General features: G+C 51.7%; 1 protein-coding gene across 2 annotated transcripts in view; it reads left to right on the top strand.

Moving 5' to 3' along the window:
• Positions 1-14,645, top strand: part of PEX5 (peroxisomal biogenesis factor 5) — a 38,144-nt gene extending 23,499 nt beyond the window's left edge. Inside the window, exons 4-16 of one of the 2 annotated variants that reach the window (XM_075348274.1) lie at positions 393-525; positions 1,089-1,199; positions 1,657-1,756; positions 2,002-2,092; positions 2,594-2,713; positions 7,841-7,915; positions 8,144-8,263; positions 8,518-8,661; positions 10,071-10,141; positions 10,224-10,424; positions 12,099-12,264; positions 12,672-12,829; positions 13,096-14,645. In XM_075348274.1, coding sequence (XP_075204389.1) covers positions 393-525; positions 1,089-1,199; positions 1,657-1,756; positions 2,002-2,092; positions 2,594-2,713; positions 7,841-7,915; positions 8,144-8,263; positions 8,518-8,661; positions 10,071-10,141; positions 10,224-10,424; positions 12,099-12,264; positions 12,672-12,829; positions 13,096-13,300 — 1,695 coding nt within the window. In that variant the 3' untranslated portion in view covers positions 13,301-14,645. The remainder of the gene's footprint in view (positions 1-392; positions 526-1,088; positions 1,200-1,656; positions 1,757-2,001; positions 2,093-2,593; positions 2,714-7,840; positions 7,916-8,143; positions 8,264-8,517; positions 8,662-10,070; positions 10,142-10,223; positions 10,425-12,098; positions 12,265-12,671; positions 12,830-13,095) is intronic. The other variant, XM_075348275.1, reaches the window with a different exon arrangement.
• The last annotated feature ends 12,863 nt before the right edge of the window (positions 14,646-27,508 follow it).

Raw genomic sequence — 27,508 nt, 5'->3', positions numbered from 1 at the left:
AGTTCGGAATTTTTGGGCCAGTAATATAATAATAATAATAATAATAAAAAAGTTAGAAGTTCAGTATCTCCGTAATCTGGAGAATCCTATTACCGGTGTATTTTTTTCCGCACATTGAACGCCGTAAAATCAAAACTGAAACGTTGACAGAATTGCGGTGTTTTCTTCTTCATTTATTTCCCGTTTTTCAGTAAAATGAACAGTGTTATTAAAAACTGCAACTTGTTTCGCAAAAAAAAAAACAAGTCACTGAACAGCGATGTAACAAAAAAGCTAAAAAAAAATAAAAATATACTGGCTCCTGGAAGAAGTAGAGTGAAAAAATTAAAGTGAAAAAATGAGCTTGTTCCTGCTGGCCGGAGTTACGTGTCTTCACTCCTTTTTGCCTCCAGCTGGTGTCGGAGTTCCTGCAGTCCCGCGCCCCGTCCCTCCACACTCGCGCTCCTCACACATTCAAGATGGACGGCCTCCTGGCGGAGATGCAGCAGATCGAGCAAAGCAGTTTCCGTCCTGAGCCGCTCCGAGGTAAGAAGGATCCGTCCATCCAGGCTCTGACACTTCTTGGTATTCTTTCTATGTCAAGTTCTCTTGCTGTCAGTGAATGGAAACGTTGCGATCATGAGACGCTGACCCCGTACCGGACCATGCTGTTGTGTGGTCGGCACTTGGTCAAGAGCCACTCGAGTAAACGAGCTATTTCCATTCTCCATCAGCAGCACAGAACGTCATTATATAATATTTAGGCTCAAGGATTTGAAAAAACATCTGCTGTTTTAAAAGCCGCCCCGTTCCTCTCTGTAGATTGGGACTCCATTGAAGTGAATGGGATTAGGGGCTGCAATAGAACTTGCTATCAATGGGCAGGTGTGGTTCTGTTTTTGGGAGAAAAGCCATTTTTTCATACAAACCATTTTGCCGCTTGTCGGCAGAGCAGTCATGGAACTGAAACCGCAGCTGATGAGTCTTAAAAGGCCAACGATGGACATCTCTGGTGTGCCCACATCAATGGGAGCACTTAGAGGACAGGGCTATGTTGTAGGGGTGCAGGGCCCTCCATACTTCTTCTCGTCCCTTTGTTCCTCCTGTAGCTCCTGGTGTTGCAGATCTCGCACTCTCTGAACACTGGACGGATGAGTTTCTTGAGCAAGAACCAGCGGTGGAGGAAGAAGACTGGAGCCGTGAGTTCATTGATCAGGCAGGTAAGAAACCTTCACCCTGGTGTCATGTGTGATCAGTGCTGTCCGCCCTGTAAGAGACCCAGGTTCGGCGCCCCCACGGCTGAGTCGGCCGGGCTCGGCGCCCCCACGGCTGAGTCGGCCGGGCTCGGCGCCCCCACGGCTGAGTCGGCCGGGCTCGGCGCCCCCACGGCTGAGTCGGCCGGGCTCGGCGCCCCCACGGCTGAGTCGGCCGGGCTCGGCGCCCCCACGGCTGAGTCGGCCGGGCTCGGCGCCCCCACGGCTGAGTCGGCCGGGCTCGGCGCCCCCACGGCTGAGTCGGCCGGGCTCGGCGCCCCCACGGCTGAGTCGGCCGGGCTCGGCGCCCCCACGGCTGAGTCGGCCGGGCTCGGCGCCCCCACGGCTGAGTCGGCCGGGCTCGGCGCCCCCACGATGTGATAATAGCGGACACTTCATTAATTTTCTTCTCCTCTCTTACAAGACCCCCACTCATCCCCATCTCGCTGGGCAGAAGAATACCTCCAACAATCAGAGGAGAAACTGTGGTTGGGAGAGAGCGAGGGAGTGATGGCGGAGAAATGGTGAGAAGACGTGACAATGGGGAGGGGGGATTGTGTCATTGATGGGGGCGGGACTTAAACCTTTCCCACTGCAATTGCAAGTCCTAAATATCCCATTGGACCCATGTAATTGGCTAGAAAGCATCACATGACCAGTGGAATGGTGCAGACGACTTCAGGGTAGTTGTCCGGGTTCTCCTCTCCCATCATTGTGTAGATTCCTCTGCTTGCCTTTTGACATGTAACCCTTTCTCCCCCTCGTACAGGACGGAGGAGTACCAGCCTGAGGACGACCTCCAGAGAGAAGCAAAATCTCTAGTTTCCAAAGTCACTGACCCCAAACTAGCCAACAGCCAGGTACAGGGGGGCGGCCCGGGCAGGCTGTAGGTTGGAAAGAAGTTTTGATATTTATCAATTTATGATGATTTTATTTTTTTTAAATCGTTTCCCAAATTCCACAATTCTTCAATAAATAGTTTATCGGGTACAAAGCACAAAACCCTCTGCATAGACACTGCTATGATAACATTCCACCACTAGGGGGAGCTCCCTGCATTCAGTCAACACTTCATAAGTCAGTAGCTCCGGAGCTCCCCCCAGTGGTGACTACAAGCACTCAGAATTTCAACCTGGAAAAAACAAAATATTTGCCTGCAGATATAGGGTTAACCTGCAGGTAAATGGCATTAATATACTGCCTGGAAGATATGTAATATAAGCTTTACAGCCCACCCTCTAAAACATATGTACTTTACAGTATTGGGGGTCCCCCCATATCCGGGTCATATAATGTCCCCTCCCCCACTGTCTTATCTGCATGTGTCAATGTCACTGTCTCCATCTCTCTTTCTCTATCAGTTCTTACAATTTGTGAGGAAGATAGGAGACGGGGAGGTGTCACTCTCGCAGGCCCCGAGCGCTCCCCCCCAGACGGTCTCGCAGGCAGAGCAGTGGTCAGAACAGTTTATACAAGAGCAGGTAGTGACCGGCGCGGAGGGGCGAAGGAGAGGAGTAGTGAGATCTGCCGTCCTCTGCGTCTACATCTCGCTTAAAGGGATTGTCCACTCCTTTTTGTTTCTAAAAGATCTGCAACTTTCCAATAAACAAAGTGTGTAATTATTCCACTATTTTCAAAATTTCTGCTTGTTGTCGGTGAATAGAACTGTGACGGTGTGTTTGCCACAGTTTTAAGGAAAACTGCCCAGACGCATATTACCTGCACTGATACATTGTAACAAACTAATCAGGAAAGCAGAAACCTACATTCTACTCATTATAGAACTAAAACAAACCCTCAGCTGCGAGAAGTAATGTATGTGAGCAAGAAAGATCTAATTCATTTACAGCAAGCAGAGATGTTGCAAATAGGAGGGGAAAGCGGCAGAACTTTATCTACATAGAGCTGGAAATCCTTCACATTACTAGTCTGCAACCTGCACCACTACAGCTGTCGGGTGAGACTGCGCCTCTCGGCTGTCGGGTGAGACTGCGCCTCTCGGCTGTCGGGTGAGACTGCGCCTCTCGGCTGTCGGGTGAGACTGCGCCTCTCGGCTGTCGGGTGAGACTGCGCCTCTCGGCTGTCGGGTGAGACTGCGCCTCTCGGCTGTCGGGTGAGACTGCGCCTCTCGGCTGTCGGGTGAGACTGCGCCTCTCGGCTGTCGGGTGAGACTGCGCCTCTCGGCTGTCGGGTGAGACTGCGCCTCTCGGCTGTCGGGTGAGACACTTGCGAGTGCCTCACCTGTATCTCGCGCTGCATCAGCCGGCACGGACTCACACTCTCCTCACAGGAACGGATTAGTTGTATACAGATGAATGCAACCGACCTGCTCCTGTGAGGAGAGTCCGTGCCGGGTGATGCAGCGCGAGATACAGGTGAGGCACTTGCCTAAGTCCAGCTGTCAGGGCATCTGTGTGAAACGGTCAGAGTATGTTAGGGCATGCTGAGAGTTGTAGTCCCTCCCAATGCCTGGAGAGTGCCGTATTGCTATATGCTATTCTGTATAGTGGTGCCGCTTTTCTGCTCAGTAATTCATGGGGAAAATCTTCTAAAAGTGCTGGAAATAAACTTTATACAACCCCTGGCAAAAATTGTGGCCTCCCCTGGCTCTGAGGATGTGCATTCAGTTGTTTACTTTTGTATACCGTATTTTCGGATTATAAGACACACTTTTCTTCCCAAAACTTTGGGAGGAAAATTAGGGGTGCGTCTTAAAATCCGAATGTAGCTTACCGGGGGGTTGCGCAGAGGGGTCAAAGAAGGCAGGGAGATGCTCCGAGCAGTGCACTGTGCACGCCTGCTCCGTCCTGCTCGGCTGGTCTGTGCACGCCTGCTCCGTCCTGCTCGGCTGGTCTGTGCACGCCTGCTCCGTCCTGCTCGGCTGCTCTGTGCACGCCTGCTCCGTCCTGCTCGGCTGCTCTGTGCACGCCTGCTCCGTCCTGCTCGGCTGCTCTGTGCACGCCTGCTCCGTCCTGCTCGGCTGCTCTGTGCACGCCTGCTCCGTCCTGCTCGGCTGCTCTGTGCACGCCTGCTCCGTCCTGCTCGGCTGCTCTGTGCACGCCTGCTCCGTCCTGCTCGGCTGCTCTGTGCACGCCTGCTCCGTCCTGCTCGGCTGCTCTGTGCACGCCTGCTCCGTCCTGCTCGGCTGCTCTGTGCACGCCTGCTCCGTCCTGCTCGGCTGCTCTGTGCACGCCTGCTCCGTCCTGCTCGGCTGCTCTGTGCACGCCTGCTCCGTCCTGCTCGGCTGCTCTGTGCACGCCTGCTCCGTCCTGCTCGGCTGCTCTGTGCACGCCTGCTCCGTCCTGCTCGGCTGCTCTGTGCACGCCTGCTCCGTCCTGCTCGGCTGCTCTGTGCACGCCTGCTCCGTCCTGCTCGGCTGCTCTGTGCACGCCTGCTCCGTCCTGCTCGGCTGCTCTGTGCACGCCTGCTCCGTCCTGCTCGGCTGCTCTGTGCACGCCTGCTCCGTCCTGCTCGGCTGCTCTGTGCACGCCTGCTCCGTCCTGCTCGGCTGCTCTGTGCACGCCTGCTCTGTCCTGCTCGGCTGCTCTGTGCACGCCTGCTCTGTCCTGCTCGGCTGCTCTGTGCACTCCTGCTTCGTCCTGCTCGCCTGCTCTGTGCACTCCTGCTTCGTCCTGCTCGCCTGCTCTGTGCACGCCTGCTCCGTCCTGCTCGGCTGCTCTGTGCACGCCTGCTCCGTCCTGCTCGGCTGCTCTGTGCACTCCTGCTCAGTCCTGCTCGCCTGCTCTGTGCACGCCTGCTCAGTCCTGCTCGCCTGCTCTGTGCACGCCTGCTCAGTCCTGCTCGCCTGCTCTGTGCACGCCTGCTCCGTCCTGCTCGCCTGCTCTGTGCACGCCTGCTCCGTCCTGCTCGGCTGCTCTGTGCACGCCTGCTCCGTCCTGCTCGGCTGCTCTGTGCACGCCTGCTCGGCTGCTCTGTGCACGCCTGCTCGGCTGCTCTGTGCACGCCTGCTCGGCTGCTCTGTGCACGCCTGCTCGGCTGCTCTGTGCACGCCTGCTCTGTGCACGCCTGCTCGGCTGCTCTGTGCACGCCTGCTCGGCTGCTCTGTGCACGCCTGCTCCGTCCTGCTCGGCTGCTCTGTGCACGGCTGCTCAGTCCTGCTCGCCTGCTCTGTGCACGCCTGCTCCGTCCTGCTCGGCTGCTCTGTGCACGCCTGCTCCGTCCTGCTCGCCTGCTCTGTGCACGCCTGCTCAGTCCTGCTCGCCTGCTCTGTGCACGCCTGCTCGGCTGCTCTGTGCACGCCTGCTCCGTCCTGCTCGGCTGCTCTGTGCACGCCTGCTCGGCTGCTCTGTGCACGCCTGCTCCGTCCTGCTCGGCTGCTCTGTGCACGCCTGCTCGGCTGCTCTGTGCACGCCTGCTCCGTCCTGCTCGGCTGCTCTGTGCACGCCTGCTCGGCTGCTCTGTGCACGCCTGCTCGGCTGCTCTGTGCACGCCTGCTCGGCTGCTCTGTGCACGCCTGCTCGGCTGCTCTGTGCACGCCTGCTCGGCTGCTCTGTGCACGCCTGCTCGGCTGCTCTGTGCACGCCTGCTCGGCTGCTCTGTGCACGCCTGCTCGGCTGCTCTGTGCACGCCTGCTCGGCTGCTCTGTGCACGCCTGCTCCGTCCTGCTCGGCTGCTCTGTGCACGCCTGCTCTGTGCTCGGCTGCTCTGTGCACGCCTGCTTGGCTGCTCTGTGCACGCCTGCTCCGTCCTGCTTGGCGCTCGGCTGCTCCATCACCAGCCCCGCACAGATCAGAGCGGCGTCTCCGGCCCCGCAGAGAGTATCTGGGCCCCCCTCCCTGGTAAGACACCACCAGATTATAAACTGACCCCATATTTTTTTTTTTTATTTTTTCCCCTCCAAATTTGGGGTGCATCTTATAAAACAAAAAATACGGTAATAAAAGCAGATCACAGACGGCACAAAACTTAAGTCATTTCAAATGGCAACTTTCTGGTTTTAAGAAACACTAAAAAAAATCATGAAAACAAAATGTGCAGCCAGTAACGGTGACTTTTCAAGACAACAGGGGGAAAAATTATGGAATCATGAAAAACAAACAAAAGAACCCTCCAATACATCACTTGTATTTTGTGGCACCACCTCTGGCTTTTATAACCGCTTGCAGTCTCTGAGGCATGGACTTAATGAGTGACAAACAGTCTCTTCATCAATCTGGCTCCAACTTTCTCTGATGTTGCAGATCAGCTTTGTAGGTTGGATCTTGTCATGGACTATTTTCATCAACTTTCACCAAAGATGTTCAATTGGATTGAGATCCGGACTATTTGCAGGCCATGTCATTGACCTTATGTGTCTTCTTTCAAGGAATGTTTTCCCAGTTTTTGCTCTATGGCAGGATGTATTCTCTTGATAAATGCTTTCATCATCCCCAATCATCCTTTCAATTGATGGGATAAGAAAAGTGTCCAGAATTTCAATGTAAACTTGGGCATTTATTGCAGATGTAATGACAGCCATCTCCCCAGTGCCTTTACCTGACATGCAGCCCCATATCATCAAAGACTGGAAATTTACATGTTCTCGTCAGGCAGTCATCTTTTTGTTTAGCTTTTCTGTATGGAAATCCCATTTCCTTTAGGCGGTTTCTTACAGTTCGGTCACAGACATTGACTCCAGTTTCCTCCCATTCGTTCCTCATTTGTTTTGTTGTGCATTTCCTGTTTTGGAGACATATTGCTTTGTTTCCTATCGTGACAATTTGATGTCTTCCTTGGTCTACCAGTATGTTTGCCTTTAACGACCTTCCCATGTTGTTTGTATTTGGTCCAGATTTTAGACACAGCTGACTGTGAACAACCAACATCTTTTGCAACATTGCGTAATGATTTACCCTCTTTTAAGAGTTTGATAATCCTCTCCTTTTGTTTCAATTGACATCTCTCCTGTTGGAGCCATGATTCATGTCAGTCCACTTGGTGCAACAGCTCTCCAAGGTGTGATCACTCCTTTTTAGATGCAGACTAATGAGCAGATCTTATCTGATGCAGATGTTAGTTTTGGGAATGAAAATTTACAGGGAGATTGCTTCATTTTTCTCCCTGTTTGGTCTTGAAAAGTAACTGTTACTGGCTGCACATTATGTGTTCATGATTTTTAGTGTTTCTTAAAGCCAGAAAGTTGACATCTGAAATGACTTTACTTTTGTTTAAAAAAAAAAAAAGCAGATCACAGACGGCACAAAACTAAACAACTGAATGAACATCCTCAGAGCCAGGGGAGGCCAGAATTTTTGCCAGGGGTTATATACAAATTTTGCCATTTTTTTTTTCTGAATGCGCCTCCCATGATGCCCTGGGAGGAGCGTTCTCCGGTGCTCACTGGCGCGCTCTGCTGGATAATACATAACTATACGTGGTTATTTTTTTTCCTTGCACTGGTCCCGATGGGAATATGAACCTATTTTCTTTTTATGTCTCCAGCCGCACTTTTTGCAGATATTTCGTACCCATGATCCACCGCTCCTGCGTATAAATCGCGCTCCGTCACTCATTTTTCTGGTCTTTTTGGTTTTCCCCTTCTGCTTGGGAAGTTTTTGGGCATAAATGTAATTTCTTGGCTATCCCTGACCTTCCTGTCCTCTCCGCAGGCTGTGTCTGAACAGTGGGTCGATCAGTTCACCCCCTTGGAGAAGGAGTTTGAGTCCGCCAAGGCCGCAGTGGAGGTAAAACTCTAAAAATTGTCATGTTTGCAGCAGCACAGAGTGTTTCAGCAAGCAGTATAAGAGACATGGGCTGATGATGCTTTAGAGCATGTGACTTTCCACAGTTTGTAGAACTACCACTCCCAGCATTCCCCGGCTGCAGAGCCATAAGGGTGATATGTTTTTTGGGCAGGACTCTGTGTTTGGGGGACGTTTTACCACCGCTCCTTGCTTTTTTATGTCTGATAGGCCGATGTTGATTTTTGGGACAAGCTGCAAGAAGAATGGGAGGAGATGGCCAAGAGGGACGCAGAGGCGCATCCGTGGCTGTCAGATTTCCAGGATTTGTCAGCCAAGTCTTACGACAAGGTAACACACTGATACAAAGCTCCAAACCCTCAGCACAGATACAGGTATGTGATTAACCTGTCCACCTGCGGCCACCACTAGAGGGAGCTCACTGCACATACGCTGGACTCTACAATAACATAGTATGCAGCGAGCTCCCCCTAGTGGTGGCTGCAGGGAGGCAGGTTTATCATGTAACTGCAGATTTGGAGCCCTGGATCTGAAATACTCGCTATAAGAAGTGAATCGCAACATTTCGGCTTGTCTTCTTCTAGGGCTACGCGTTTGAAGATGACAATCCATTCACTGAGGAGGCACAGCCATTTGAGGAGGGTTTAAAACGCCTCCGGGAAGGAGACCTCCCCAGCGCAGTGCGGCTTTTTGAGATTGCGGTACAGAGAGACCCCAAACACATGGAGGTAAAAGGACGATCTCCGGTCAGGGAGTCAATATATGCTCCTGGTATTGCAATACAGTGACTGCCCTCGCTCCCCTCCTTCCACACCGGCTGAACCAGGAAGCCCAGGATGAGCACAGCAGTAGCCTCCATGTTGTTCTGCAGTCCATGGGGCCTCCTGGAGTAGCTGCCCCCTTACTTTTCAGTGTAGACCAGATGCAAACATTAGATTAACCCCCGCTGTTCACTCATTAACAACTGATGAGATCAAAGTACCAAAGACATGACAAATACCACTCACCTCTGACCCATATTTAAGGTTGATGCATGGCTGGAAGCTGAAAATCTGTAATAGCCCCCTACCCAGTTATGTAATTATGTGCCGTTGATGATATTGGTGGTTATCGGGGCCCCACTGGGAATTTCTGCCTCTGCAGAGTTGATGTTCGAGGTTCCTGGGGGTGGAGGATGCGGGCAGGGACCCGTGCCATATGTGTTGTGAATACATTTTCCAGTTTGGGGCTCCCTCTTGTGGTCAGTGCTGGCGGTGCAGTTGATTTGTGGATGAGGGCCACACACCTGTAGAGGACTGGCAATCAGGTCTCTCAGATTGGGGTATATAGCTGGGTAGTTTTCTCCTGTTACTTGCCGGTGCTCAATTGATTTCCTTTGTGTTAAGGACATTCTGAAACCAGCCCTTCTCTCTACCAGAACTCATCTCAGATAAGTTGGAGAGGACCAATCCATCTCCATGTACCTCTGCTTATTGTTTCCACTTTCTTGTTGATTCCTATTTTGCCTGTGTGGAGTTCCTGGTGGAATTGGATCATTCCCTGCTGGGAGTATCTGTATACTTAGCTCCATGATTCTACAAGGTTTGTGTTTTGTCATGCTTGGTATTAAATTCAGTCCCTCATCTAGATTAGTGTTTTTGGATCCTAGTAACATCAGAGTACTGATATAGTGGGGGAGAGGCAGTGTGGTCTCAGGGTTTTTCCATGTCAGGTGTGCTGATATTTTTTACGGCTGCAGACAGTGCTCTTTCCTATCCTTTCCTATAAAGATAGTTTGGGCCTCATCTTTGCGGAATCTGTTTTCTAGCTTTGTATTGTGTTTTCCTATATCTCTCGTAGTCTTTGCATGTGGGGGGCTATCTATATCTTTGGGGATTGCTCTGAGGCAGATTAGCTTTCTTATATTTCTATCTGTAAGAATATTTAGTTATCCGGCTGTGTCGAGACGACTAGGTCATTGTAGGCTCATCCCATGGCTACTTCTAGTTGTGTGTCAGGATTAGGTCTGCAGTCCGTTAAGGTTCCAGCCACTCTGGTTAATTTTTGGGTTTCCGCGTTTTTTTGATCCTCCTCGGTCCCTGACTCCTAACACATATGTGATCACTGCCATCACTTATCACCCCCTCTTATCTTCCAGGGCTGGCAATATCTGGGGACCACTCAGGCCGAAAACGAGCAGGAGCTGGCGGCTATCAGCGCCCTCCGCAGGTGAGATCTCGTCTTGGGCTCTCCTTCCATTATATATACTATATACTTTATCTTGCAATTTTATTGTTTTTTTAACCCTCAGGTGCCTGGAGCTGAAGCCGGATAATCTGAGCGCCCTGATGGCGCTGGCGGTCAGTTTTACCAACGAATGCCTCCAGCAGCAGGCGTGCGAGACTCTGCGGGAGTGGCTGCGGCACAACCCCAAGTACAGCCACCTGGTGAAGGCTGAGGCCGACGCCGCCGAGGCCGCGAGAAAGAAATCCCTGGGGACGTTACTGTCCGAGTGAGTGGAAATTTTATGTTTGTGTGTGTTTGTGTGTGTTTGTGTGTGTGTGCACGCAGGGGGGGGGGGATTCGTGTCAATCCCACAGTTGGTTAGGGAGTGTTCACCGTCCCCACAGCGCTCCCGCAGGGAAAATTGAGTATTACAGTTTTTATTAAAATCTTTGGCCTTTATGTGTAATGCTGGATTCTGAGACAGTCAGTAAGACCTCTCCAGAAAATCCACTTGTCTATTATGAAAAGTGCTTGCTGTCAGTGAATGGGAACATTCCAGGGGAATGAAAATATTGCAAGATTGAAAACACCCCTTTATCAATTATCCAGCTCATTCGTGGGGGGGGGGGGGGTGTGTGACGTCTGGGACCTCCACCGATCCAGAGAACGGGATTCTGAAAGTCTATGGGATCGCCAAACCTGACCGACTATAGTCCCAGGGAAGGTCAGGGCCGTATTCTCAGAATCTGTGCACGGTTCAGCAAAATAAGTGATAACTCCCAGTGTTAGGAGTAGCCCTGTCACATATTATGCTGACTGGTCAGGGTCCTGAAAACTGGGCTCTGAATTGTCCCATCCCTGTCGTCCGCTCTCTGTCCCATAGAGAATGGGGGGATTCAGAGTGTCATTTCCCCGGGTCAAAGGGGGTCCTGGTGGTCAGACCTTTATGATCAGCAAGATATCGTATTGCCTATTCTCAGGGATACAACTGTAACAAATTCTCAGCTGTGAGACGTATTGGGTTAGGATGAGCTTTCAGTAGCGTTGCTAGAAAAAATTTGCAAGATGCTGGTCCGGCGGCCACGGGCTGCACCCCTCCCGGTCGGGCTCTGGCTCGCGCCACCATTCCGCCTCGGGCTCTGTGCTCGCGCCCCCCCCCCCCCCCGTCCCGCCTCGGGCTCTGTGCTCGCGCCCCCCCTTGTCCCGCCTCGGGCTCTGTGCTCGCGCCCCCCGTTCTGCCTCGGGCTCTGTGCTCACGCCCCCCCCCCCCCGTCCCGCCTCGGGCTCTGTGCTCGCGCCCTCCCTTGTCCCGCCTCGGGCTCTGTGCCCCCCCCCTCCGTCCCGCCTCGGGCTCTGTGCCCCCCCCCTCCGTCCCGCCTCGGGCTCTGTGCCCTCGCCCTCCCCGTCCTGCCTCGGGCTCTGTGCTCTCGCCCCCCCTCCGTCCCGCCTCGGGCTCTGTGCTCTCGCCCCCCCCCCCCCGTCCCGCCTCGGGCTCTGTGCTCTCGTCCCCCCCTCTGTCCCGCCTCGGGCTCTGTGCTCTCGCCCCCCCGTCCTGCCTCGGGCTCTGGGCTCGCGCCCCCCCCCCACCCCCCCGTCCCGCCTCGGGCTCTGTGCTCTCGCCCCTCCCCCCCCCCCCCCCCCCCCCGTCCCACCTCGGGCTCTGTGCTCTCGCCCCCCCCCCGTCCCGCCTCGGGCTCTGTGCTCGCGCCCCCCGTTCTGCCTCGGGCTCTGTGCTCGCGCCCCCCCGTTCTGCCTCGGGCTCTGGGCTCTCTCCCCCATCTCCGGCTGCTTTCCTGATCACCAGCCCTGCTGTGTCACGCCACCTGCTAATCAGAATATTCCCATTCGCTGCCAGCAAGCGCTGGTGTTGAAGTCACACAAGAAAGTAGCAGGACTCTGTAATATGAATACGCTGTATCCAGGAGGGGGAACAATCACGTCCTTTGTTTTTCGCTTTCAGCTCCCTGTTCTCCGAGGTGCGGGAGCTGTTCCTCTCTGCCGTCCGGATGGACCCCAATCAGGTGGACCCTGACGTTCAGTGCGGCCTCGGGGTCCTCTTTAACCTGAGTGGGGAGTATCAGAAAGCCGTGGACTGCTTCACAGCCGCGCTGAGCCAGAGACCGGAGGTGAGCTGTGATTGGGGGAGATATCAAAACCGAGGCAGAAAGAGGAGTACTTATCCCTGGCAACCAATCGGGTCGCTGCTCCTCTTTTCTGGGGTTTATTTGCCGCGGGTGACGTCTGCTCGCTCCCTTTGCACTTAGTGGGGGTCCGGTGATCCCCAGAACGAAGGGGCCGCAGCCAGTAAAGGCTTTCTGTACCTGGGCAGAAGTGACATTGAGGTTATTTGCTACAGACCTAACACTTCTCACAGCTGAGCGTTTGTTACTATTGTATCCAGTCTGCACAGTGCTGGTGATGTGCTCAACTCTGTCCAGGCTGGACGCAATTGTAACAAACCCTCAGCGAGGGGTGAACACACTTTTAGCCTGAATTAAAGGGGCTTTCCTTTTATTCCCCTTGTCTCCTGCAGGACTATCTGCTGTGGAATAAGCTGGGGGCCACTCTGGCCAATGGCAATGACAGCGAGGCTGCGGTGGAGGCGTACCGACGGGCCCTGCAGCTGCAGCCGGGCTTTATACGCTCCCGCTACAACCTGGGCATTGCCTGCATCAACCTGGGGGCGCACAGGTGAGGGTCAGCATCCGATTATAGCGAATATAGTCAGACTTCTGCAGCTTCCGCAGAGTAATGTGTCAGATCCTCCACGCTGCAGAGGAGGCGGAGGTGAAGCAGGGTCTGACTACACGGGAGCTGTTTGTAGTCTGTAACCATGGAGACGCATAGAACTGTGGAATCAAAACAACTGTTTTTTAAATTTGAATTTATAAAGAAAATGAGTTTCACAATTTTAAAGCCCAATATTAATGCTTGTTTTGTGATTGTGCACCTTGCAGGGAGGCCGTGGAGCACTTCATGGAGGCCCTGAGCATGCAGCAGCAGAGCGGAGGCCACGGAGGGGCCATGTCTGACAATATCTGGAGCACCCTGCGGATGGCGCTGTCCATGTTAGGACAGAGCAGCCTGTACTCTGCGGCAGATGCCCGCGATCTGGCTACATTACAGGCAGCATTTCCTACTCCCTCCACCCCTGCGCAATGACCGCAGTTTGACCGGTGGCCGTGCGAGTGCATGCTCGCAGGTGTCAGCCAATGTACTGGGGAAGCAGAACCCAAAACTATGCACTAAGACTCCGCAGACCCAGACAGAACCATGGATCGCCCCCATTGTGTATTGGCCGGACCCTCTCCCTAGAGGCTTCAACTTTCACTCCATTGGCTGGAACAGGGATGAAGGGACAAAGCTGTGTTTTTTCTAATTAACGTTGATTTTTATTTAATTACCTTGTGTATCGGGAGCCGGAGACTACAGACGTGTCCGGGCCCCGCACCGGCGTTATCAGTGTGCGTCGTCTTCACCGCGCACCACTTGCCCCACAAGACGTTACACCGCGTCACCGGGTCGATATTTTCCTGCATTTCTGAGGACTGATCCGGGACCATGAGAAATATTCTGCCGCTTTCTCAGACACTTTGGGCCCTATACATCATTTGCGGTTTTTGGGATGACGTGGTACTCTGAATTTTTTTTTTTTTTGTGCCAAATCAAATCTGCTCTTAACTTTTTGGCTTGAAAAATTTGCATTTTAGGGTAAAACGTTGCAAAATTTGTCCAAAAACTACAGAAATATTAGTGCAGGAAGGACATTTGCAGAAAAATTAGCAACTTTTTAAAATAAAATAAGTTGCAATGTAGAAATTCGGTAAAAATATCAGGAAATCCCAAACACTCGGCCACAAAGACGTATATAAAAAAACAAAGCTGGCAAACACATACTATAGAGTGAAAAAAGCCAAAAATCAGCTAAAAAAATGTTATTGAAATAATGAATCGGACCCAATGTGTTTTGTCTTGATTACTGCAAAGATCTCTGCTTGCTGTTAGTATACTGCCAGCACTGTAGGTCTTGGAACTTCCTTAACCTCATTTCCCAGCATACTGCCAGCGCTATAGGTCCTGGAGCTTCCTTAACTTCCCTTCCCAGCATACTGCCAGCACTATAGGTCCTGGAACCTCCCTTCCCAGCATACTGCCAGCACTATAGGTCCTGGAGCCTCCCTTACCAGCATACTGCCAGCACTACAGGTCCTAGAACCTCCCTTCCCAGCATACTGCCAGCACTGTAGGTTTTGGAACTTCCTTAACCTCATTTCCCAGCATACTGCCAGCACTATAGGTCCTGGAGCTTCCTTAACTTCCCTTCCCAGCATACTGGCAGCACTATAGGTCCTGGAACCTCCCTTCCCAGCATACTGCCAGCACTACAGGTCCTAGAACCTCCCTTCCCAGCATACTGCCAGCACTATAGGTCCTGGAACTTCCTTAACCTCATTTTCCAGCATGAATTGCTCTTGCCAGTTTTAACATGAAAGTCTCTCCATATTGTTCCTGTATACAGTGTGACAGACAGGAGAGCAGGAGCACAGAGACTTGCCCCAAGCTCCTGTCCGGCTCCCAAAAAAAGCATAGAAATGACAAAAGCTGGAGAGAACACAAAATAAACTTAGTACTTTTTTTTTTTATTACTAAGTTTATTTTGTGTTCTCTCCAGCTTTTATCATTTCTATACTTTTTTGAGGGCCGGACAGAAGCTTGGGGCAAGTATCTCTACTCCTGCTCTCCTGTCTGTCACTCTGTATACGGGCACAATATGGAGAGCACGGTTTTCATGTTAAAACTGGCAAGAGCAATTAATGCTGAGAAATGAGGTTAAGGAAGCTCCAAAACCTACAGTGCTGGCAGTATACTAACAGTAAGCAGAGATCTTGTCAGTAATGAAGACCAAACATATTGGGCCAGATTTATTATTTTAACCACTTTTTTTTTTTTTACTGTTAAAATAATGAATTGGGCCCAATATGTTTGGTCTTCATTACTACAAGATCTCTGCTTACTGGTACTATACTGCCAGCACTATAGGTTTTGGAGCTTCCTTAACCTCACTTCCCAGCATAAATTGCTCTAGCCAGTTTTAACATGAAGACCCTCCTCTCCATATTGTGCCTGTATTAAGAGTGACAGACAGGAGAGCAGGACCAGAGAGACAGAGACATGCCCCAAGCTCCTGTCTGGCCCCCCCCAAAAAAAAGTATACAAAAAACAAAAGCTGGCGAACACAAGTTTATTTTATAAGAAAAAAAAGCAAATCAAAAACACCAAAAATTAGATAAAAAAATGTGCTGTTGAAATAATGAATTGGGCCCAATGTGTTTGGTCCTCATTACTGCCAAGATCTCTGCTTACTGTTACTATACTGCTGGCACTATAGGTCTTGGAGCTTCCTTAACCTCACTTCCCAACATACTGCCAACACTATAGGAGCATGAATTGCTCTTGCCAGTTTTAACATGATTACCCTCCTCTCCATATTGTGCCCGTATACAGAGTGACAGGAGAGCAGGAGCAAAGAGACAGAGTCTCACCCCAAGCTCCTGTCCGGCCCCCCAAAAAGTATACAAATAACAAAAGCTAGAGAACACATAAAATAAACTTAGTAAAAAAAAAGGCAATAAATTAGATAAAAATGTGCTGTTAAAATAATGAATCGGGCCAATTGTGTTTGGTCTTCATTACTGCCAAGTTCTCTGCTTACTGTTGGTATACTGCCAGCACTATAGGTCTTAGAACTTCCTTAATCTCATTTCTCGGCATTAATTGCTCTTGCCAGTTTTAACATGAAAACCGTCCTCTCCATATTGTGCCCGTATACAGAGTGACAGACAGGAGAGCAGGAGCAGAGAGACAGAGCCTCACCCCAAACTCCTGTCTGGCCCAATAAAAAAAAAAAAGTATATAAAAAAAAAACCAAAAACTGTCAAACACATAAAATAAACTTAGGGAAAAAAAGCAAATAAACACCAAAAATAAGATTAAAAAAAAATGCGCTGCCGATATAATGAATCGGGCCCAATGTGTTTCATCTTCATTACTGCTAAGATCTCTGCTTGCTGTCGGTGAATGGGATTATTCCTTTTTGCAGTCAGAGGTTAATAATTAGTCCTAATGACGTCCACATAACATGGGGGTGAAGGTGCGGGCAGGTAATATGTAGCTACGATGTTTTTGGCTCTGTTTTCTTCTTGAGATTGGCTGTGTAGAGTAAAGGGTAAATCCGTGACTTGGATGTAAGATCATGCTGCCGAAAAGACATTTCCTCGCTAATCCGCGCGCCGGCTGCTCCGTGGGGTGGTATCGTTACACTGTGCCAGCGGAGGCCAGCCGTGCAGCTGCTCACTTGGATTCGGATGTCTTTACAGCCTCTGGATCGGTTACAATTCACTGACAGCAAGCAGAAATTATTTAAAAGATTAGAAACTGAGTAAGAAAGTCTTATAAGGGGTTATCCAGGAGGGAAGAGGTTCTGCAGATATCTGACCAGCGGCTGGGAACGCAGCACCTTACGCCATGCTGGGAGTTGTAGTACCAGAACATCGGAGCAGTCACAGCTAGTGTTATCTCTTAGATTCTCCTCTCTTAAAGGGGCCTCTTCCAGTTTACGACTCTCCGGTCCAGCTGAATAACAGCTCTGGAGCACTTAATGTGACTGTAGTGTTGTCTATTGATGTCGTGTCTGACTGCATTTACTACATATCTATGCAATGTTTCCATTCGGAATAAGCAGGGAATGGCCCATAAGAGTAGCGCCCCCTGTCTGTAGGGGATGGTACCGTTAGTTGTACTCCATCTTATCGTCTTAAATTCATGGAGGAGTTATCAGTGGAAGGTCTGGTGTTCCTGCACTGGCCATAGGCTACAGCGAGGTGTGACGGGGACACGGCTCTCTTAAAGGGGCCCAGTCATTAGGCGCGGGGGGCACAGCAGCGGCAGGACGCTACGCAGCGAGGTGCCGTCCTAAGCTTCACCTGCACAAGCCACTTGCGCCGCTGATCACTAACGTCTCATTACCTTTCATTATATAATGCTGATATAGACACGGGGTCCAGGATTAAAAATACACGGCTGCTGCGTGCACAAATGGCACCACTCCTACCCATGAGACGCAATACCGCACACAACCTGTGCACACGAGGGGCGCTGCATATGACCGCATCCATGTGTCCAAGTACAAAGCCTCACCGGTATATATGAAGTTGTCCAGTTCTGGGCAGGAGCGCGGCCACTGGGCTCATACTCCGACCTCTGCTACATTGTTGCAATAGTGTACACCCCCTGCAGTAGCTGTGATCCTCTGCGGTGCGGAGGCTGATCACGGACGGTACGTGCGCACATTGTGGGAGGCGAGGAGCCGTACGGACGGCGGAGCTGCGCAGATGTCGCTTTATTACACAATTATGTAGAATATACATTTGTAATAATAAAATATTAATAATGTGGAAACCTGAGCGGCTGCAGAGGCTTCTTATTATAGGCAGAACTTCCATAGAAGTGAATGGGGCGAGGCCTCAGCCCTTCTCCAGGTCTCACCACCTCTCCGGATATACGGTGACTGTCTGACATGGGACAACCACTGTAATACTGTGACCAGATCCTAATATATCAGTATGAGGTTATCATTCATCCTGCGCCAGATTATTGTGATTGCTGAACGCCTCGCTGCCCAGTGAAGGCTCCGGAGCGCGGTGTCACATTGTGTCATTCAGGAGCTGCTCTCCTCTGTGTCACCGTAGCCTTATGAAATTTTATTAAATATCTACAGAATGAAAAGTTATACAATTTTGTGTTTCTATTCTCGATTGTTAACCTCTCTGCTTGCTGTTAGCATACTGCCAGCACTACAGGTCCTGGAACTTCCTTAACCTTCCTTCCCAGCAGACGGCCAGCACTACAGGTCCTAGAACCTCCTTAAAAGGAACCTGTCAGGTGTAATATGCACCCAGAGCCACGAGCAGTTCTGGGTGTATATTGCTAATCCCTGCCTAACCATTTCTGTATACACTAGCATACCATATTTTTCAGACTATAAGACGCACCCTGATTTTAGAGGAGGAAAGAAGGGAATTTTGTTACTTACCGTAAATTCCTTTTCTTCTAGCTCTTATTGGGAGACCCAGACGATTGGGTGTATAGCACTGCCTCCGGAGGCCACACAAAGCAATTACACCAAAAAGTGTAAGGCCCCTCCCCTTCTGGCTATACACCCCCAGTGGGATCACTGGCTCACCAGTTTTAGTGCAAAAGCAAGAAGGAGGAAAGCCAATAACTGGTTTAAACAAATTCACTCCGAGTAACATCGGAGAACTGAAAACCATTCAACATGAACAACATGTGTACCCGCAAACAAACCAAAAATCCCGAAGGACAACAGGGCGGGTGCTGGGTCTCCCAATAAGAGCTAGAAGAAAAGGAATTTACGGTAAGTAACAAAATTCCCTTCTTCTTCGGCGCTCTATTGGGAGACCCAGACGATTGGGACGTCCAAAAGCTGTCCCTGGGTGGGTAAAGAAATACCTCATGTTAGAGCTGCAAGACAGCTCTCTCCTACGGGGAGGCAACTGCCGCCTGCAGGACTCTTCTACCTAGGCTGGCATCCGCCGAAGCATAGGTATGCACCTGATAATGTTTGGTGAAAGTGTGCAGACTCGACCAGGTAGCTGCCTGGCACACCTGTTGAGCCGTAGCCTGGTGTCGCAATGCCCAGGACGCACCCACGGCTCTGGTAGAATGGGCCTTCAGCCCTGATGGAACCGGAAGCCCAGCAGAACGGTAGGCTTCAAGAATTGGTTCTTTGATCCATCGAGCCAGGGTGGCCTTGGAAGCCTGCGACCCTTTGCGCTTACCAGCGACAAGGACAAAGAGTGCATCCGAACGGCGCAGGGGCGCTGTGCGGGAAATGTAGATTCTGAGTGCTCTCACCAGATCTAACAAATGTAAATCCTTCTCATACCGATGAACTGCATGAGGACAAAATGAAGGCAAAGAGATATCCTGATTAAGATGAAAAGAGGATACCACCTTCGGGAGAAACTCCTGAATGGGGCGCAGCACTACCTTGTCCTGGTGGAAGACCAGGAAGGGAGTCTTGGAAGACAGCGCTGCTAGCTCAGACACTCTCCGAAGAGATGTGATCGCTACTAGAAAAACCACCTTCTGTGATAGTCTAGAAAGTGAAACCTCCCTCAGAGGCTCGAAGGGCGGCTTCTGGAGGGCAACTAGTACCCTGTTCAGATCCCATGGATCTAACGGCCGCTTGTACGGGGGTACAATATGGCAAACCCCCTGTAGGAACGTGCGCACCTTAGGAAGGCGTGCCAAACGCCTCTGAAAAAAGACGGATAGCGCCGAGACCTGACCTTTAAGGGAGCCGAGCGACAAACCCTTTTCTAACCCAGATTGCAGGAAGAAAGAAAGGTAGGCAATGCAAATGGCCAGGGAGACACTCCCTGAGCAGAGCACCAGGATAAAAATATCCTCCACGTTCTGTGGTAGATCTTAGCAGACGTGGGCTTCCTAGCCTGTCTCATGGTGGCAACGACCCCTTGGGACAATCCTGAAGACGTTAGGATCCAGGACTCAATGGCCACACAGTCAGGTTCAGGGCCGCAGAATTCCGACGGAAAAACGGCCCTTGGGACAGTAAGTCTGGTCGGTCTGGGAGTGCCCATGGTTGGCCGACTGTGAGCTGCCACAGATCCGGATACCACGCCCTCCTCGGCCAGTCTGGGGCGACAAGTATGACGCGGCTGCAATCGGATCTGATCTTGCGTAGCACTCTGGGCAAGAGTGCCAGAGGTGGAAACACATAAGGGAGCCGGAACTGCGACCAATCTTGCACTAGGGCGTCTGCCGCCAGCGCTCTTTGATCGCGAGACCGTGCCATGAAGGTTGGGACCTTGTTGTTGTGCCGTGACGCCATTAGGTCGACGTCCGGCATCCCCCAGCGGCGACAGATTTCCTGAAACACGTCTGGGTGAAGGGACCATTCCCCTGCGTCCATGCCCTGGCGACTGAGGAAGTCTGCTTCCCAATTTTCTACGCCGGGGATGTGAACCGCGGATATGGTGGAGGCTGTGGCTTCCACCCACATCAGAATCCGCCGGACTTCCTGGAAGGCTTGCCGACTGCGAGTCCCCCCTTGGTGGTTGATGTATGCCACCGCTGTGGAGTTGTCCGACTGAATTCGGATCTGCCTTCCTTCCAGCCACTGCTGGAAGGCTAGTAGGGCAAGATACACTGCTCTGATCTCCAGAACATTGATCTGAAGGGTGGACTCCTGCTGAGACCACGTCCCTTGAGCCCTGTGGTGGAGAAACACTGCTCCCCACCCTGACAGACTCGCGTCTGTCGTGACCACCGCCCAAGACGGTGGCAGGAAGGATCTTCCCTGTGATAATGAGGTGGGAAGAAGCCACCACTGCAGAGAGTCCTTGGCCGTCTGGGAAAGGGAGACTTTCCTGTCCAGGGATGTTGACTTCCCGTCCCATTGGCGGAGAATGTCCCATTGAAGTGGACGCAGATGAAACTGCGCAAACGGAACCGCCTCTATTGCCGCCACCATCTTCCCGAGGAAGTGCATGAGGCGTCTTAAGGAGTGCGGCTGACTTTGAAGGAGAGCCTGCACCCCAGTCTGTAGAGACCGCTGCTTGTCCAGCGGAAGCTTCACTATCGCTGAGAGAGTATGAAACTCCATGCCAAGATACGTTAGTGATTGGGTCGGTGACAGATTTGACTTTGGGAAGTTGATGATCCACCCGAACGCCTGGAGAGTCTCCAGTGCAACATTCAGGCTGAGTTGGCATGCCTCTTGAGAGGGTGCCTTGATCAGTAGATCGTTCAAGTAAGGGATCACAGAGTGTCCCTGAGAATGCAAGACTGCTACCACTGCCGCCATGACCTTGGTGAACACCCGTGGGGCTGTCGCCAGACCAAATGGCAGAGCTACGAACTGAAGATGGTCGTCTCCTATCACGAAGCGTAGAAAGCATTGGTGCTCCGTAGCAATCGGCACGTGGAGATAAGCATCTTTGATGTCTATTGATGCTAGGAAATCTCCTTGGGACATTGAGGCAATGACTGAGCGGAGGGATTCCATCCGGAACCGCCTGGCGTTCACATGCTTGTTGAGCAGTTTTAGGTCCAGAACAGGACGGAAGGAGCCGTCCTTTTTTGGAACCACAAAGAGATTGGAGTAAAATCCTCGCCCCCGTTCCTGAGGGGGAACAGGGATCACGACTCCTTCTGCTCTTAGAGAGTCCACCGCCTGCAGCAGGGCATCTGCTCGGTTGGGGTGTGGGGAGGTTCTGAAGAACCGAAGTGGAGGCCGAGAATTGAACTCGATTCTGTACCCGCGGGACAGAATGTCTGTTACCCACCGGTCTTTGACCTGTGACAGCCAAATGTCGCAAAAGCGGGAGAGCCTGCCACCGACCGAGGATGCGGAGGGAGGAGGCCGAAAGTCATGAGGTAGCCGCTTTGGAAGCGGTTCCTCCATTTGCTTTCCTGGGGCGTGAGTGAGCCCGCCAGGAATCTGAGCTCCCTTGTTCTTTCTGAGTCCTTTTGGACGAGGAGAATTGGGCCTTGCCCGAGCCTCGAAAGGACCGAAACCTCGACTGCCACTTTTTCTGTTGAGGTTTACTTGCTCTGGGCTGTGGTAAGGAAGAGTCCTTACCCTTGGACTGTTTTATGATTTCAGCCAATGGCTCACCAAACAGTCTGTCTCTAGATAATGGCAAGCTGGTTAAGCATTTTTTGGAACCAGCATCTGCTTTCCAGTCCTTTAACCATAAGGCTCTGCGCAAAACCACAGAATTGGCGGCCGCCATAGAGGTACGGCTCGTAGATTCTAGGACAGCATTGATAGCATAGGTCGCAAACGCAGACATTTGCGAAGTTAGGGACGCCACCTGCGGTACTGCTGGATGCATGATAGCATCCACCTGTGCCAGACCAGCTGAAATAGCTTGGAGTGCCCACACGGCCGCGAATGCTGGAGCAAACGACGCGCCGATAGCTTCATAGACAGATTTCAACCAAAGGTCCATCTGTCTGTCGTTGGCATCTTTAAGTGAAGCGCCATCCTCTACTGCGACTATGGATCTAGCCGCAAGCTTGGAAATTGGGGGATCCACCTTTGGACACTGGGTCCAGCGTTTGGCCACTTCAGCGGGAAAAGGATAACGGGTATCCTTAGAACGTTTAGAGAAACGCTTGTCTGGATGAGCGTCGTGCTTCTGGATTGATTCTCTGAAGTCAGAGTGGTCCAAAAAAGCACTTAATTTACGCTTGGGATACAGGAAATGGAACTTCTCCTGCTGTGCAGCTGCCTCCTCTGCAGAAGGGGCTGGGGGAGAAATATCCAACAGTCTATTAATCGCCGATATAAGGTCATTAACCATGGCGTCACCATCAGGGGCATCCAGATTGAGAGGGGCCTCAGGATTAGAATCCTGATCACCGTCCTCAGTCTCATCACAGAGAGACTCTTCTCGCTGAGACCCTGAGCAGTGTGATGACGTCGAGGGTCTTTCCCAGCGAGCTCGCTTAGGCTGCCTGGGACTGTCATCTGAGTCAGAGACCTCAGCTTGTGATGCTTGAGACCCCCTTGAAGTACGGATTAGTTCCAACTGAGGGGGACCGGAGAGCATAGACACAGCAGTGTCCATGGTCTGAGGAACTGGCCTGGCCTGCAAGGTCTCCAGGATTTTTGTCATAGTCACAGACATTTTATCAGCAAACACTGCAAAGTCTGTCCCCGTCACCGGGGCAGGGTTCACAGGCGTCGCTGCCTGGGCTACCACCACAATAGGCTCTGGCTGACGAAGTGCCACTGGGACTGAACATTGCACACAATGTGAGTCATTGGAGCCTGCCGGTAGATCAGCCCCACATGCAGTACAAACAGTGTACACAGCCCGTGCCTTGGCACCCTTGCGTTTTGCGGATGACATGTTGCTGCCTCCTCAGAGCAGTACAGGGTGTCCAGCCAAGAAGCGACCTTACAGTGCACTATATAAATATATATATATATGGTACCAAGACAAAAGTACACTAATATATCACTGAGGCACTAGAGGGGCCAGCACTACTGTGCTGCTTACCACCCGCTTATGAGCGGGTGTGTGGGCGCCGAAATCCCTCTAGTCTGGGTCTCCCAGAGCCTGCTGCCTTTCCCCAGCCAGACCGCATGTGTAATGGCTGCCGGCGTCCTTGTGGAGAGGGGGGGCGGGCCCTGGGCGTACACCGACGAAGAGCGGGAAGTCTGCTTCCCCCTGTGCCTAGTGAGAGGGCTGGAGCATGTAAATAAGGCTCCAGCCCTCGGCGCTGCCAATTGAGCAGCGTTTCTCCCCTACCCTGATTGACAGGGTGGGGGCGGGAACGAAGCGGCGCTAGGCCGCAGAAGCCGGGGGCTAAAGTTAGAAGCGCCGCCGTCGTAAAAGCGCGGTCGGCGCAAAGTCCCCGGCGCACTACAAGTCGCAGCTGCGCCGCCGCTCCAGGAGCGGTCGGCGCAGTAGTTCCCAACATGTAACGTCACTCAGCAAAGCTGCAGTGACCTAACCCCAGCGCACAGCACTACTGTCCCCGGCGTACTATAACGCTCAGCAAGCCTTGAGAGCATCCGTGCCTGCCGGGGACACAGAGTACCTGAAAGTTGCAGGGCCTTGTCCCTGAACGGCACTCCCGCTCCAAATCCAGCAGGTTCTCTGGGTCTGTGGATGGAGCCCGGCCCCAGGGCTTGGGGGCCGGCAAGATCCCACTTCCACAGAGCCCTCCAGGGGATGTGGAAGGAAAACAGCATGTGGGCTCCAGCCTCTGTACCAGCAATAGGTACCTCAACCTTACAAGCACCAACCGCGGGTGAGAAGGGAGCATGCTGGGGGCCCCATATGGGCCCTCTTTTCTTCCATCCGATATAGCCAGCAGCTACTGCTGACTACAAACAGTGGAGCTATGCGTGGATGTCTGACCTCCTTCGCACAAAGCAGAAAACTGGTGAGCCAGTGATCCCACTGGGGGTGTATAGCCAGAAGGGGAGGGGCCTTACACTTTTTGGTGTAATTGCTTTGTGTGGCCTCCGGAGGCAGTGCTATACACCCAATCGTCTGGGTCTCCCAATAGAGCGCCGAAGAAATAAAATTTTAACTAAAAAATGTGGTCATGACATACTGTTATGGGGCGAGGATCTGCTGCTGACACTGTTATGGGGGTAATGTCCCCAAATTCTCTACTAAGGTAGCCCATTCTGGTAACGATCCTCCTGCCTTGTATATGATCCTGCTCATATACCCCCCATCCTGCTAATAATATACCCCCCATCCATCCTGCGCATGATATACCCCCCCATCCATCCTGCGCATGATATACCCCCCCCTCCATCCTGCGCATGATATACCCCCCCCCTCCATCCTGCGCATGATATACCCCCCCCTCCATCATGCGCATGATATACCCCCCCCCCCTCCATCCTGCGCATGATATACCCCCCCCATCCATCCTGCGCATGATATACCCCCCCCATCCATCCTGCGCATGATATACCCCCCCCCCCATCCATCCTGCGCATAATATACCCCCATCCTGGTATATGGCCTGTATCCTATGGCACAGAAAAAAAAAAATAAACGTTTATACTCACTTCCCTCACTCCCTGCAGCACCGATCAGCTTCCTCTCTGGCTCAGCAGCAGCGCCGCTGAGTGGAGCCGTCACCGTTGTCTGCAGCATCGCGATGTCTTCCTGTCTGTGCCGGTCAGCTGATCTGTGTGGACACTAGCGGTGAGCACAGCGATGACGTCATCGCTGTGCTCACCACTCTCTACACAGATCAGCTGACCGGCACAGACAGGAAGACATCGCGATGCTGCAGGGGGACGGCTCCACACACTCTTGACGGGTGAGTACACTGATTCACTGCACCCCGCACTGATAATGATGCACGGGGGGCAGTGAATACAGCCGCACGTGATCACTCCGGGCTGTAGTTGCCAGGGGTGATCACGGCCGGCTGTTAGTTTGCGCGCACCCCCCCCGCCCATCATCCCGCCCACCTGTCAGCGCCGGCTTCACCGCTGAGAGATGGGCGGGAGGATGGGTGTGCATATGTAATGAGCGGGCCCACGTGGGCACGGCCGGCTACTGCAGCCTGCTCGTGCCCCCAATGACCCGCTCCACCGCAGCACCCTCATTCAGACCATAAGACGCACCCCCCACTTTCCCCCAACATTTGGGGGGGAAAAAAAAGTGCGTCTTAGGCCCGTTTCACACGTCAGTGAAAAACTGACGTTTTTCACTGGCGTGTAAAACACGCACATGTCCCTGCGTGTGCCGTGAATCACGGCACACGTGGGTTGTCTAAGTGCAATCCGGGCTCAGTTATCCGTGGCCCGTGATTGCACTTAGAAATCAACTCACCTGTGCGCGCTCCCGCTCTCCGTGGTGCTGAATCCTCCCGCGATGCAGCATCCGGCCGGCGCTGACCCCTGCAGGAGCTGCTTCCGGGTCGGCTGTGTCGTGCATCATTAAGATGCGCGACAGTAATCAGCCGGCTTAGAAGCAGCCGGCAGAACGGGCTGCAGAGAGTGCGGCTGAAGCCGGGTGAGTTAAAATGTTTATTATTTTAAATGGACGTTTTTTTACTGGCACATGTTTCACGGACCACACCACTGCGTGGTCCGTGGAACATCGGTGATGCCAGAAAAAAATGGACATGTCTCCGTGCAGCAATCACGCACACACGTTATAATGGGTCTGCGTATGTCAGTGATTCTGGTATGTTTAAAAAAAAAGCACAAACGTACGAGAATCACTGACGTGTGAAAGGGGCCTTAAGGTCCGAAAAATCCGATAAATAAAAAGATCTTTAGAAGTTTTTTTAAAGATCTTTTATCGTATGCTAATGAGCGAGGGGACTAGTCCCCTGGGCGTTAGTCACCCCTGTGGGCGTGCCAACTTGCTAATGAATGCGCAGCGTCACACAATGATCTCACTCACCTCTCCGGCGCCGGCTCAGTGCTGATGACCTTGGAGTTTAGGTCATGTGCAGTACTTCAAATTGAAGCCAGGACCGTACACCCGGCTTCGTAGTGCGCATCACCTGGGGGGGGTGGTCATGCGCACTGAGCCAAAATCCAGAAATGGCGGCGGAGAGGCGAGTAAGATCATTGTGCGATGCTGCGTATTTATTAGCATGATAGTACGCCCCTGTGGGTGTGCTAACATGCTATGAGGGGCGACTGGCCGGGGAACTAACTCCCAGGGGACTAGTCCCCGCACTCATTAGCATACATTAAGATCTTTAGAAATCATTTTCTAAAGATCTCTTTATCTATGCTAGTGTATACAGGGATTAGCAATATCCACCCATTAATGCTTGTGGCTCTGGGTGCTTATTAGACCTGACAGATTCCCTTTAACCTCCCTTCCCAGCATACTGAGAGCACTACAGGTCCTGGAAGTTCCTTAACCTCCCTTCCCAGCATACTGGGAGCACTACAGGTCCTGGAAGTTCCTTAACCTCCCTTCCCAGAATGCATTGGTCCCGCCAGTTTTGACATGAAAACCCTCCTCTCTATTGTGCCTGTATACAGTGTGACAGACAGGAGAGCAGGAGCAGAGAGATGGCGCCTCGCCCCAACCTCTTGTCTGGATAACACCTGACAACAGGTAGAAGTAGAAGGGAGACCGCGAGAGGAAGGATCTTTGAGATCAAATTGTCTATAAGTCCAGGGCCTGTATAATGATGGAAGAAGAAGGTGTTGTTGTGAAGGTAGCCTGGGCTATAGCTTGTTTGTTTAAACGTAATAAGAATATCTGTGTATGTAAATAATCAAAATATAGATGTAGTTGCATAATTATCTGTCTGTCTATGTAGCCATCGCATAGACCCATAATATGATTCTAAGCTGTATAGTCATGAAGGGGTTACAAAGGATAAGTGAACAGATGTACAAACAGTGAAAGTTTTATAATAATGAGCAAAAGTCTTATCAGTAGCTTTCACACAAAAGAATGTTTTAACGAACAAAGATGTGTTTCATAACATGCTAAGAGAAATTGGGGAGTAGAATCTTCCCTAAATTCTGGCTTCAAGGTTATTGTTGCGTACTGTATAATTGGATCTATCGAATACACGAAAGTCAGTTGTTCTCCTTGAGCCAGCGTCACCATGTCTCATGTATTCATTAATATCGGCTCTGATATATATATACAGCTAATACGGCACCGTCTGTGGATACCCTGTATGAAGATGCCATTAGCTATCTTTACCCACAATCTCTACCTTGACATTGTAAGTCCCATTCACTGTCCTGAGAAATGCGCACGGCGGAGCAAATAAAGAGACGTGAATACACAGCCC

Source organism: Anomaloglossus baeobatrachus, chromosome 5, assembly GCF_048569485.1.
Source record: "Anomaloglossus baeobatrachus isolate aAnoBae1 chromosome 5, aAnoBae1.hap1, whole genome shotgun sequence".
Classification (NCBI taxonomy): Eukaryota; Metazoa; Chordata; class Amphibia; order Anura; family Aromobatidae; genus Anomaloglossus; species Anomaloglossus baeobatrachus.
The sequence above is the reverse complement of the archived record's forward strand: the minus strand, read 5'-3'. Positions and strand labels throughout refer to the sequence as shown.